Source organism: Fistularia commersonii, chromosome 17 (assembly GCF_037954325.1).
Source record: "Fistularia commersonii isolate RoL2024-O1a breed Wild chromosome 17, RoL_Fcom_v1.0, whole genome shotgun sequence".
NCBI classification, from domain to species: Eukaryota; Metazoa; Chordata; class Actinopteri; order Syngnathiformes; family Fistulariidae; genus Fistularia; species Fistularia commersonii.
This window is the reverse complement of record NC_141300.1, coordinates 15,303,971-15,317,004: the sequence shown is the minus strand read 5'-3', so window position 1 is coordinate 15,317,004 and position 13,034 is coordinate 15,303,971. Positions and strand designations below refer to the sequence as shown.

General features: G+C 37.5%; 2 protein-coding genes across 3 annotated transcripts; both read right to left on the bottom strand.

Annotated features, from left to right (window-relative positions):
• Nucleotide 1: 1 nt before the first annotated feature.
• On the bottom strand, nt 2-5,739 carry calub (calumenin b). The gene is made up of 7 exons (XM_086162690.1): nt 5,674-5,739; nt 3,897-4,145; nt 3,119-3,312; nt 2,848-3,014; nt 2,256-2,316; nt 1,864-2,063; nt 2-1,321 (listed from the first exon to the last, which is right to left on the bottom strand). Exons 2-7 carry the CDS (start codon nt 4,115-4,117, stop codon nt 1,217-1,219), a joined length of 948 nt encoding a protein of 315 aa, XP_086018816.1. The 5' UTR covers nt 4,118-4,145; nt 5,674-5,739; the 3' UTR covers nt 2-1,216.
• A 248-nt stretch (nt 5,740-5,987) lies between these two features.
• gtf3c6 (general transcription factor IIIC, polypeptide 6, alpha) lies at nt 5,988-8,740 on the bottom strand. Of its 2 annotated transcripts, none has more exons than XM_086162686.1 (6): nt 8,583-8,740; nt 8,083-8,163; nt 7,928-7,991; nt 6,980-7,024; nt 6,738-6,854; nt 5,988-6,541 (listed from the first exon to the last, which is right to left on the bottom strand). In XM_086162686.1, exons 1-6 carry the CDS (start codon nt 8,604-8,606, stop codon nt 6,414-6,416), a joined length of 459 nt encoding a protein of 152 aa, XP_086018812.1. In that variant the 5' UTR covers nt 8,607-8,740; the 3' UTR covers nt 5,988-6,413. The 2 variants fall into 2 exon arrangements, with proteins under 2 accessions (XP_086018812.1, XP_086018813.1); XM_086162687.1 differs by having other exon boundaries at nt 5,988-6,538.
• Nucleotides 8,741-13,034: the final 4,294 nt, after the last annotated feature.

Genomic DNA, 13,034 nt, shown 5'->3' with positions numbered 1-13,034 from the left:
GTACAATAAAAGCTCCAATTTTATTTGTTTTATGAGACATTCTCACTCACAAATGCTCAACTCAACTGTTAGTGCTCAGTCTGCAGACCAACTAATAACAAACAGTATGGCCTCTCGTGAAAGACCAAATGCTGCAGTAGAAAAAAAAAACAAAAAACAAACATTATCAAGAACATCATAATAACTATATAAAATTATCAACAGTGGTTATAAATGGTGGTAGAGATACAAGCATAAACATATCTATAGGATATGGAGGTGAACGAGAAAGGTGGAGAAAAGCATTTTTATCAAACTGCGTACAAAACAACTTTTGTTTCACATAGTATTTTAGTCAGTAACACAACCGTACTAACAAATCTCTACACATGACAAACTCCAAGGAAACGTACTGTGCGTACAAACGTACTCTCTCGCACATACAAAACTGAAGTGATGAGAAAGAAGAAGAGGCAGCATTGAGGAAGAAGCATCCATCCAGTATCTCTTTTTTTTTTTTTCTTCTATCTTTTAAGCACTTTTTTACATGGATGCTTTGGGGACAAATATAGCAAGTACATCTTGGTCCTACTGACAGTACTGTATTGCACAAGTCCAATTTGGTTTCCCTGTCAGTTGAATCAAACATTACTGGCTCAATCCAAAACAGCCGGCGGCCAAGAATAACAATATTTTGATCAAATGAATACTTAAAACAACTACATTGAGTTCGGATCCAATTACACAATTAGACAAAGAAGATTAAATCCTAATGGCAATGAATTTTACGCTTTGCAGTCCAGTGCATTGCAAAAAGAAAGTAGAAAGTCTTCTGTAACCTGAAAGAAAACCATTTTTTTTTTTGTTCTCAAATCAATATTTGTGTAACAAAGCATGAGGATCACATAAACATTTGTTCAAAACAAAACCAGGTGTTATGCAACAGTCCTTCACCTTACCTGGACAAGAGTTGTGTGTGGTGGCCATACAAGGCCGGTGACAAATCCCAAATGGTATAAACAAATACACATGAGGACACACGGAGCAAGCATGTACACGTTACTTAGAAATGTCGTATGTGTACAATTGGACACATTCAATAAATCAAATAAATTATTGTCCATGGCATTTGAGTAGCTCATCTAGTTTATAAAAAACAAACAAAAACAACAAAACAGCCCACTGTCAGAGGGGAAAGGTGGTATACATGAAACACACTCCTTTGGCCAGACGGATACTAGAACTCGTCGTGTCGAGTGAGAGCCTCCCCAAAATCGGTTGCCTGGCTGCCAACGAACAAATCATATTTCTCCACAATTTCTGCCTTTGTCAGGCGTCCATCCTGAGAAGAGAAAGGAGGAAAAATTAAATTATAGCCGTCTTTATTTTTTTTTTTCTACCAATATGCAGTTACTGGGAACAAGTCATGTCCACAACAGAATACAAATCTGTAGCTAGGATTACAATTTCAATTTTAGAATAACTTGGTTTTGATGGTTAAAGTTTATTAATGCCACTTGTTTTGAAAGTACAGCCGACACTCCTCTAAAAATGTGATAGAAGTAGGGTACAATGTGTTAAGAGTACGATCATGTGGAGTTGGTGCATTATTATGTTATCTCAGATGGTGAATCATTTTCAACCTTAGTCGATTAAATCAATAGTAAGTAGTGGCTAGTGTTTGACTGATATACAAGGGGTAAGTATGAACACCTTCTTCTTCTGGGTAGGTATGAACACCTTGTTTCTTTTTATTACTTTTAATTTACTGGAGTTACATGGCTCAGCTAAGAAAATCGAGCAGCAATATTTGACCTTATCCCAAAGTCAGTGTATTGTCAAAATGATGTTGAAAAGGTTAGGAGTGCTTTAAAATACACTTACTTTGTCTCCATCTGACTCATAGACCAGATGTTTGGCCTCTGCCTCAGCATGGTCATAATCATTGGGCAAAATCCAGTCTCTGGTTTCGTCCTTATCCATCTTTCCGTCTTTGTTTTTGTCCCTGAATTCAGAAAATTGCTCCCTCTCTGTCTTCACCCACTCAGGTTCCGTGGCATCTCCTTCTTGGCTGTACATGTCACCTGAGCACAGGGAGAGAGGAGCCAGAGGATCAACACAGTGTTGATGCTGCTGCAATGTTCACCTGGTTAAATCCTTGCATACCGTAGGACTTAGAATGCTGTAATTTGTGTCACTGTTCGGCACAATATACAACCACTGACACTCCATTAAAAACCTGACCTAGTGATAATTCACAAGATGTGAGAACTTACCGATATATTCATCCAAGTCAATTAGACCGTCCCCATTCTTATCAATGTCTTCCATAGTTTCCTTTTTGAAGAAAAAGCACATGAGGTAAGAAGGAATATGTCATCACTTAACAACTGAGTGTTTAGTCTCTAGGTAACTACAGGAATGTACATGAAAGTGTTCCCTGTAATTTGAGCTAGTTACACTCAAGGCTACGTCCTAACTTGCTATTTCATTTTTTTTTTCTTATTGCTTTTCTTTTGTACCTCATAGTTAAAGAAAAGATTTATTACAAAAGTATTTGATATTGATGTATCATTTGGCTGTGCACGAAAAAGCTTTAGAGGGAAGATACTGCTCGGCCTTGGAAACTTCTACAAACAAATGTCCTGCTTATTAATTGCAGGGTTTTCGATGTTGCAAACCAGCTGCCACATTCCTCCTCTGTGAAACTACCTGAACACTTTGGTTTATCTTAAGCACCCCTCCTATTAAGCTTCATAAAAACAGAGAACAGAAAGAAGGAAAGCTAAAACCAGTAAAATAGCAGATGTTACACATATTTCAGTCCCTGTGAGGGGGAAAAAAAAAAAAGACATCTTTACGGCTCACCAGTACTACAATATCCTTCATATGGTCATACTCCTCTGGGTGAAGGAAGGCTGTGAACTCGTCTTTGTTGGCTTTCATATCATTATCCTGGTCGGCCATTTTGAATCTCCTCTCATCACGCGTCATCATCTGCCTGTAGCTGAAGCCATCATCGGGGTCAGGATCATCTGTCAGTCAGGGTTGACATATAGTAGGTAAGATCTATGTGAGCATATTTCAGTTGATACATACGATTCTAATTAACCATAAAGACGATAATCTGCAACCTCACCAAGAATGTATCCATATGTGGCGTTCTTGTACTCCTCCCACGATACCACGTCATCTCCATTAAGATCATGACTCCTCCACTGGCGATCAACATCATCGAAGATCCATCTCTTCTGAGCATGTTTGATCCACCTCTTCATCTCTTCAACAGTCACATACCCATCTTTATCCTCATCTATACGGTCAACCAACATGCTGCAGAAAAAAAAGAATCAGTATTTGGCAAATCTGTAGCACCTATTCTCTTGACTGGACATTTTACCTCAGTTAGAACAAACAGTTTTTTTTTCCATCTTGCCTGCAATGTTGATTATTTTAGAGTGAATTCCTAAAATTAGGAGAATCATGAGCAGTTTCAAGTAAAAAAAAAAATAAAAAAATTAAATTGGTTATTTTTGCATAATTGGGCTGATATTTCTGAGAAGAGAAAATGAATATTTAATATTGAAATCTCCTTTCATCTAACAGAATTTGTGAAGAGTCAGGTAACTTCGACTTTCCAAAAATCAGCTATTCATGACAAAAAAGTTGATAGAATCATGAAAATTAGAAGCATGATGAGAAATCGTTATTTTTAAATGCATGGTCTCTTTAAGTATGTCACCTCAGATGAACTTTACTGCACCCTGAGGGGAAACAGGGTAATTGCCACAGCCAATGATATAATGTGAATGGGAACTTTTAAAAAAGTGTATTTAAAAAATAAATACATGAATAAAATCAATTTAGGAAAAAAAAATATGTATAACAGCATCTCCATGAGGTGATGTATTTGTTACCCAAGCCTCTCTTTGCTCTCCTCTGGAGTGAGCTGGTCAAAGGTCTTGGCATCCTCCTGTCCAAGAAAAGCTTCATGGTCATAGTCAAAGTTGTCAGAATCATCATGTTCCCGGTTACTGAGAGGCTCATCGTGATGAACGCGGTCCTTCTTCTCCGTGGGTTTACTGGTTGCATAAACCACACATAGTGCAAAACACATGACAAATGGCCGCAACTCCATCCTGCTGATGTATTAACACCGTCTGGATCTGTAATACACCAAAATAATTTATTATAAAATATTGTAAAAATAAGGCATCTTGGTACAAGAGCTTGTGTTCATATTGAAGATAAGCATGGACTGTCTATGTTAAAATAGACAGTGGAAAGAGAAAAGCTAACCTACATGGCTAAACTTAAAAGACCTTTGTTTGTTAAATTTTGTTGAAGTTGTCATGTGCTGTATCGGTTAACCAACATATTCATATTCACAATCTTAGAAGTTCATAATTATTAACTACTCACAATTATTTTCAAATGAATATCACATGATAATTCTCTTCTCTTTAAAAATATCACCACGATAACATATTTGTCAAACTCATATTTCCAATAAGCATCTGAGGAAGAGCCTATTTCTTGTTTGAAATGTCATGCATGCAAGAATAAATGTTTTATGTTATATGTAAAATCAATCATCTTTGCAGAGCATATTTTTGGTGTGCTGATTTTTTTCAAACTCTAAGTCGAAGTTTTTCGATCCATCACCCATCCCCAACTGGGCAGCGGATATGTGTGTGTGTGTGTGTGTGTGTGTTTTTCTTTTCTAACTCTGTATCACTTAACCAACATATTCACATTCACAATCTTAGAAGTTCATAATTATCAACTACACACACAATTATTTTCTTGGAAATATCTTGTAAAAACAAATCCAGTCTTCTATCTGTGTGTGATAATCCCAGACTCAATAAAGGGTACATACTACAAACATTAAAGAGCTTTTACAGAAATTGACTTGAGTGATCTGTTAATGGGTTGCTTTTGACTTTAGCCTGATTTATACTGGGATGTGTAAAATGTTAACGCTAACATATATTATGATCGATGACAAACAGAAGAAAATAATGTCCATTGATGATTGCCAAGATATTCAATTCCCATTTCGAGCTAAAAGCATAAATGAAATGCCAGCTATGTTTATTTACTGTCCCATTCCAGTAAAAAAAGTGTCTTGAGTATTTATTGTTTTATTTCATTATAACTGACAAAGTGCAGGTGGCATTCAGATTTTGAAAAGGGGGCTGAATATAATCTAGCCTGATAAGACAACGACTTCAGCTTTTTATAAAACCTTGACGACATTCATGGAAAAAGATAATGTGCTGATAACAAACAAGGATTTGAGTTAACTTTTCGACATATTCCCAGCATCTTCTTCAGAAACGGCGTCAAAATTACATACTAGTGTATCATGACTAAAATAACTCGGCGTAAGTGACCAACAGTAAATTAAACAAACACTCCAAAGAGCTAATAATCCCGGGTTCTCTCGAATACATAAAACATCCCGTCTGTAAAGTATTTGGGACAATTAGAACCATTATTTCGACTTGTCCAACACTTACCGTAAACGAAATCCAACTGGCTAACCTAGCTTGGGGATAGTTTGCGCATCCAAATACAAAATTTAACGGACCGAATAACTCCCTGCGTTACTTTTTATCAAAGAGCAGCCCGGAAAAAGCGATAATCAAGTTACATATTGTTTTTAAGCCATAAATTTACTATACTTACCGGTGCCTTCAAGGAAGTTCGTCGTTGGAGCGTATGACCCGCCTCACGGAAACACACCCGTGCACTTCCGGTGTTAACGCGGGGACCGACCAATGCGGCTCAGGGAACAGGAGTGTGATGTCGTGTGCTGATTGGTCCACTTCAGAGGCGCAACGGTGATTGGATTGGCCAAGAAGCGCCACGTCCTCAAAGTCAACAATATCCCGTTCATTCATAAAACTGACCTGACGCTGATTTCATTTAGTGATCCCAGATACTGATGAGTACATTTAACGAGTTTAATTAAGTAAAAAAGACACTCATGCTAAACCACCAATAGAAAATATTTCATTTTATTCATCAATAGTTAAGTTTCATTTAAAATGTTTAACACTGTAAACCTAAAAACTGTCTAAATGACACACCAAACTGTTTGGATATCATATATAAATAGGTAAAAAGCAAAGCCTAACAAGAACAAGCAAAAAAGTCAAATGATTAAAGAAGCATCTTCCACGATTCACTTAAATGGATTGAGCAAGATTTATTAGGTGAACTGCAAAGGTCTATTTTCCCCCTTTGGCGTCCTTCAACAAGATAATATCTCAAGGCTCAGTAAGGAAATGACACAGGCACATTGCATTGTTCTCTCAGTGTTGCTGCTCAGCAAAAATGTAATCCTTTACTGTCAGAGGTAGAAGGCCACAATAGTACTTCAATGGGTGAATTGAATGCGGTAGCAGTTTCAGAATGTCCACAAGTCAGCCAAGCGCTGAATTTTCCAAAGTTGTGTCCACCTCTTCTTCCATGTCCCCTTGTTTATTGTTTTTGTCACCTTGGCTTGAACAACAGGCTGTGTCACTCTGTTCAGGATTGTCACCACTTCCTGCTGAAAAAAAAAACATAAAAAGCCATGTTTACAAATAATCAATTACGGGTTCGGAAGCCAATTCTTATCCATTTTCTGTAGTAAAAGTAGGAAAAAAAAATTAAAATGCAATGTTAAATAAAAGTTTGATTTAAATTTGTATTACAGTGGAAGCATGATCATCACAAAATGCACGGAATTAAGTGTCTTGGATCACCTGCACTTTTCATGCCGTTTTCATTTTCTTTCTTCTCAGTGAGAAAAATCCGTTGCATCATCAATTTCTTTACAGTGTGACACTTGTATTTGAGTGCTGGTCCACTGCATCCCTTTCCTGCATGTTAAGTGGTAGAAAAAGTCAAAAACATGGCAATAGCTTCTAAAAAAAACAATCAAAATATAATGTCATAATATAAATGAATACAATCTGAAAAGAGAATGCACAGAACAGGAACATACCTTTGTGTGCTTCTTCATCGAACAGCACACATGTCCCCAAAGCATCTTTGAAATGAGAGAGAACAATTTGAAATTTTGAAGCAGAATACTTTATATCAAATGAAAAAAACATTACTATGTGGACGTTTGAACAATAATTATACAAAAATTTAGTCCCACTTCACATGATAAAGATTTGTTAGTGTCAAGCCTGGATTCTCTTGAAAGTGCTTCCTGTTTTTCAGCCTGAAGCTGTGGAACCTTTAAAGCTCAGCCATGCAATTTGAAAAATGTTTATCAGTATTTTTGTTGAAGCATGAATGTATCACCATAAGGCTGGCAAAGCTGTCACACAAGACAAGATAAGATAAGATAATACTTTATTGATCTCCACTGGGGAAATTCGAGTGCCACAGCAGCGCAGGGCAAGAGGACAGGTATCAAGAGACATGAAAAGGACAGCGATAATAAATAAACAATAGATACAGAAATTAAATAGGACTGAGATGGCAACAATAAAAAGGTAAAAATAGATAACTGCCTAACAACAGCAGGAACAAAGTGATAAGTTGCAGATGGTGGCCAGTAAGAAAAGATATGACTCAGTCTGGTCAGAGCTGTGATATTATATCCCTATGTGACACAACAGTTGACATTTTGACACACATCACTTCAATCAGAAAAAAACAACAAATGTGGCTCACATCAGATGAAGTTTGTATTCTAAGCCATATTAATATCAATATTTGCAACTTTATCAGGAGATGAAATTTGCAAAATCAGTTACTTGAGGTAAAGACAGGGGTGACAGCATTTCGTCCTCAAAACAAATGTTTACCTGTCATATTAACTGACAATTCGCTTTATGCTTTAAGCGACTGGAAAGGTGAGGAGGGACACTAAACTTTCCTGCTATGCTCACTAAAGGATTTGTTTAATGTGCTTTCACGAAAAGAGGTTAATTCTCACCTTCATATTCCCCAGCAAATACATACTGTCCTACTTGCATCATAGGATTTTCACTGTCTATATCCTAGAATGGAAAAAAGGGACTCATGAGAATGATTCAGGAAGTACACAGGAAAGAACTGTTGTTCAGAAATTCAGTATTTGCAAAAACTCACCAGTATCTTGCATGTACCCCTGCACTTGGACAGGAAGTCATTGTTTATAATGCCGGAAAGCTCAACGACAACAAGCTGCTCCTGAACGCAGAAATGCACACACACACACACACACACACACACACACACACACACACACACACACACACACACACACACACGCACACACACACACACGCACACACACACACACAGTGAGAGAATGACAATGATTGTAACCACTTAACTGGGAATGCAGGTCAGTTTATTGTATTTTTTAACATTTTCAAATTTCAAATTATACACGGCGACAACAAGAAAGCACCGACTTCCTGCCCAATTCCGTGAAAGCTCCCTGTGGAAGTTGATAAATGCATGTATTGATGGTTTGTAATCCATATTCAATACCAAGGTACATACGTTGTTAGCTACATTATGTAGCAAACAACGTATTAGCTACATTAAGCTAATGTAAATCCCGTTTTCCAGAAGCATTAACGCTACATTGACGGTTTTCATACCTCCTCTTCCCATTCACCATCCATGTCAAGAGTCCAACAGTAGCAATAAAAGGAGACTATCTTATATGGAAACTATTAATTTAGTTCATAATTTAGCTTCCGTGATCCGACACAACCTGAATATTATGATAATGTCCAGGGATGTACGGTGGCCGATAGGCAACAACTGATGCCACGGTTGTTGCTATGACTTAGCTAGCCACTTGGAGGCGCTGTTTTTTGGTTTTACATGAGATCTACACCAAGTGTAGGAATATTTATTAAATCACAAAACATCCCCGTCCATAAATACATACATACATACCTACATGTATTGCAGTTTGATTTAAATATTGATTTGGAGCCCCACTCATCTGCATCTAACATTAATAATGTTATGTTATGGGATGAGATGTAATGAAATTTGTTGCCCCCCCCAGGGCTCAACAAAGAAAATCCAGCTGTCAAACACATGTGTAATAAATATAAAATGAATTAAACATATCATGTATAACCAAACCAGAAAAGTAACAGTGTCATAAACACAAAGCCTCAAGAAGAAAATCAATAAGAAAAATTAAGATGGGGATATGTATTTTTGTATTTTGGAGGAGTCTGTTACTGTGTTACGGTAAGAAGTTACAGCTTGGCAAGTGTCTGTCATCACATAAATATATATATATATATATTGATCTATATATAAGAGCAGGGAATTTCAACATTTAAAAAAAATATAATTAATTGTACATGTTTTGATTTCAGGATCTGAGGATTCTGTTATTTTACGTGGCTTTTTTCAACTCTGAATCTGTTAATTTTGCAATTTTTAATTCGTTTGCAATAGTGGATTCTGTCAAGCAACCCAATTTTTGTAGATTAATTAACGTTCCATTGCATTTTCTGTTGAACATGGTTGCTGAGGAATTCTTTACAGAAAGAATCATTAATCCTCTTAGATAAGCAAGAACTCTTGGGAATTTAATTTATCATCCGATTCCCCGGATTTTCTTCATGCTCAGCCTTTTTCTGGACATTACTTCTTCCTGGAGAGAGAGGCAGTTAAAATGAAAAGGCAAAACATAAACTTTTTCAAATATTTCCTCATTCCTGTCTTGTCATTTATCCACAAAAAACATTCTGGGATGAGATGTTAAAATTAGGTCATGAGCGGTCCAATGAGAAGCAATTTACATTTAACTAAATTTCATCTTCATCAATTTACTGTACACAAGGTGCACAAAACAAAATCTATAAATCATCATCAGTAACTGGGGTGTGAAATATTTTTCTTTTACACTTGAAGCAAAAAACCATGACCATCAAGAGAACGATTATACCTGTAAACTGTCTTGGAGGTCTATTTGTACAAAAGAGTCAAGTTGGACAAATAAGAGAACAGGGGGCTCGGTTATTTGTTCCTCTTTTTTTACTTTGTGAAACATCCCGTTAATTATTTGGTTCTATTATTAATTTTGTCAAAAATAAAGGCATGATTACATTTCATTGTTATTATCATTTAATGTTTATTAATCCATATATCCTATTTACAGGGTTGCATGGGAGCTTCAGCCAATCCCAGCTGACATTAGGAAAATGACAGCGTACACTCTGGACCGGATCCTTGTTCAATATCAGGACCAAAGAGAGAGACACAACATTAAACTATTCACTTGCTCACCCACACCTAAGGACAATTTAGAGTCTTCAATTAACCAACTTCATTTTTTGAGCAGTGGATGGAAAATAGAGGACCCAGAGAAAAACCCTGCAAGCACATGGACAACATGCAAAGACCCTTGTCGTCATCTGGAACTGAATCTGGAACGCTGTAAGGCAAGACTTGTGATTGCTTCATCACAGCCAGTCTCATAAATGTTTAATTACTATTAAGTAATTGCAGCATTTTTGAAACTAAAATGTTCATTTAATCATTTTGCTAACGTCCTTATTTTTTGCATTTGTGATATCAATAAAGGTCAAAGGTCAAATCAGGGGACCATCGACATGAATTGCTTTGGCGGACATCTATCAGCTCGGATATATGCTCCATTTCACCTCCTTTCTACACTATAAAACAGGTGACATCTCTAATAAATGTAAGATATAGTAAATATATATGTGTTATTTTGTGAAGCGATCAGCTTAACTAGCAACGGTGCCTTACACAGATACAGGTGTATATTTTAAGCAATTGACATTTATACTGACAGGGCAGTGAATCCTTTGTGAAGGGTTGAGTATCCGCTCATGCTACTGTGATATACCTAAATAATTTGTGGGGACACAATTGAAGGTTAAAATGGTACCAGGATGTGAAAACATGAAGGAATTTAACACAGGAAGGTGAGGGTTTATAGTGCATTCCTAAAGGCCCTCATCTTATTCTTATAAATGTGATTGTTCGATTCTGAAAAAAAAAAAAATAGCTCGAGGTTCAATGCTCTACACGGGTAAGACGGAAAACCCTTTTTTCATCGCATCCGTATCAATGGGAAACGACTGCTGTCATCCATGTCGGCGGGGAAATAGGACGAAAAAATATTCAATTTCGAAATATAAAAAAAATATTCTTGCTTAATGGGACATTAATATTTTTCCCTATCTATCCTGCTCCGACAAACGGCTGTCCGCCGGTCCGAGCGCAGATAATGGAGTTGCTCGCAGGCCGACTGTTTGCAGGTGAAGAATTCCTGTATAAATGCAAAGCAGGTTGATGCAGGATAAACCTGGGGGAGAGGGGTGAAGGGAGGGATTGGGGGAGCCCTTTGAATGAGAATCAGGCAAACCAAATTAAAGGGGTTGCTTATCCCCATTGTACCTTGTCCTTTGCCGTTTCTTGACTATCATCCATCTCCGGACCATGGTGGGGTTGTCATGTCGACCAACCCACAAGTTACTATGACAACCGCTCAAGGGGAAGCACTTGCTGGGGTGGTTATAGCCTCCTTGGGGATGCAAGGACAGGGGGTTTGGGAGCAGAGACAAAGATAGACTGACCTACGAAGACCAAACAGGTTCGAATGAAGCGAGGGGTCAAGTTGGAGTCACTGGGTGTGTGTTTATGTGTACAACTTACTATAAAAGCTGCTTTACACTGAGCGTAACACAAGTGTCCAAATCAGCGTTAACCTACTCAAGATTAGAATCAAGAGTACAAAGTTTTTCCTCCTTTGGTTGAGGTGAAAGCCTCCTTTGCATGACGTATTACTCTTTCGGCTCAGTGCCATGCCCTGGGGTGAAAAGGGGGCGGAGGTAAAGAAAGGGGTGACATTAAGGACCCCTGGATGTGTCAGATGGGTCCCTAGTTTCCGACGCATTTTGTCATATAAATGTCATAAAGACAAGTTTGGGGTTGGAGAGCTTTTGGCTCTCTTTCTGCCTGGGGGGCATCACAGTGGATAATTGCCCCATTAGCACTGACAGGGTAAATTGGTGGAAGGGCTAACTATATATTACAGTGAAAACAACAACCCCTGGCACCCACCTAAGGGCATGGAAAACACGGTGTGTGTGTGTGTTACAGTTGCAACGGTGCATGTTTGAATAAATATTCAGGAGTGAGTGTGTGTAAATATAGATTCACATTTTAATGAGAGCTTTATTATTGGTAGAATATTCACGCTCTATATTTATCATTACAGAACTGAACAGTCAGTCAGACGCTGCATCTCATCTCTCATCTTTGCAGAACCAAAGAACAAAACATTTAACTCATCTGGTGAATTCCTTTATTCTAATCTATAAAAAGTGACCTCATTCATCGACTAGGTTTTAGAGCAATTTGCACTTATATGCTATTAAAAACAGGACAGCAAATCGAACCACCGCTTGTTCTCAAGCATAGGTATATATATGTGTGTGTGCGTGTGTCTGCGTGCGTGTGTGTGTGTATGTGCTTATTCACCTGTCTAACCACTGTTTTTGATAAAAATGCGACAGCACGTTAAAAAAGAAACCATAAGCGGAATGAACTGAATCACTGTGTAACAGCAGGGCAACATTTTGAATTAACATTTTGATTTTAAGATGATACAAACTGCGAGAGATTCTGAGAGGGAAGTAAAAAGCGCAGAGCCCATTGTTTTATTATTATTAGTATTCTTTATTCACGTGAAATACTAATAGATTACTCCCTTATACATACAAAACGTGCAAAAGTATATCTTAAATAATACAGGGATATTGAAATGATTTTAAAAAAATACATTGGAATACACACACACACACACACACACACACACGCACAAAGGTGTAATTACGTTTACTGTAAATGCATTCACATTTTCTCTGTGACCATTTTTCTTGAGCTCAAATGTACACATGACAGATAATTTTGCTCAAACACACACATGCATGCCCTCACAAAGATGGTGAGAGAGAGACAGAGAGAGACAGACAGAAAGTGACTCACATACCATTCATTGCAGTTGTCTCTTGTCAAAACAAGTAGAGAAGGAAGGCGATGACAACAGT

Excerpts from the sequence above, each read along its gene's own strand:
- calub (XM_086162690.1), bottom strand. The coding sequence starts at position 4,117 with ATGGAGTTGCGGCCATTTGTCATGTGTTTTGCACTATGTGTGGTTTAT. Across the intron at positions 2,317-2,847 it reads TGAAGGATATTGTAGTACTG|GAAACTATGGAAGACATTGA; the intron begins GTGAGCCGTAAA and ends TTCTTCAAAAAG. Across the intron at positions 1,322-1,863 it reads ATGAGTCAGATGGAGACAAA|GATGGACGCCTGACAAAGGC; the intron begins GTAAGTGTATTT and ends TTCTCTTCTCAG.
- gtf3c6 (XM_086162686.1), bottom strand. The coding sequence starts at position 8,606 with ATGGATGGTGAATGGGAAGAGGAG. Across the intron at positions 8,164-8,582 it reads ATGGTGAATGGGAAGAGGAG|GAGCAGCTTGTTGTCGTTGA; the intron begins GTATGAAAACCG and ends TTCTGCGTTCAG. Across the intron at positions 7,025-7,927 it reads ATTTGCTGGGGAATATGAAG|ATGCTTTGGGGACATGTGTG; the intron begins GTGAGAATTAAC and ends CTCATTTCAAAG.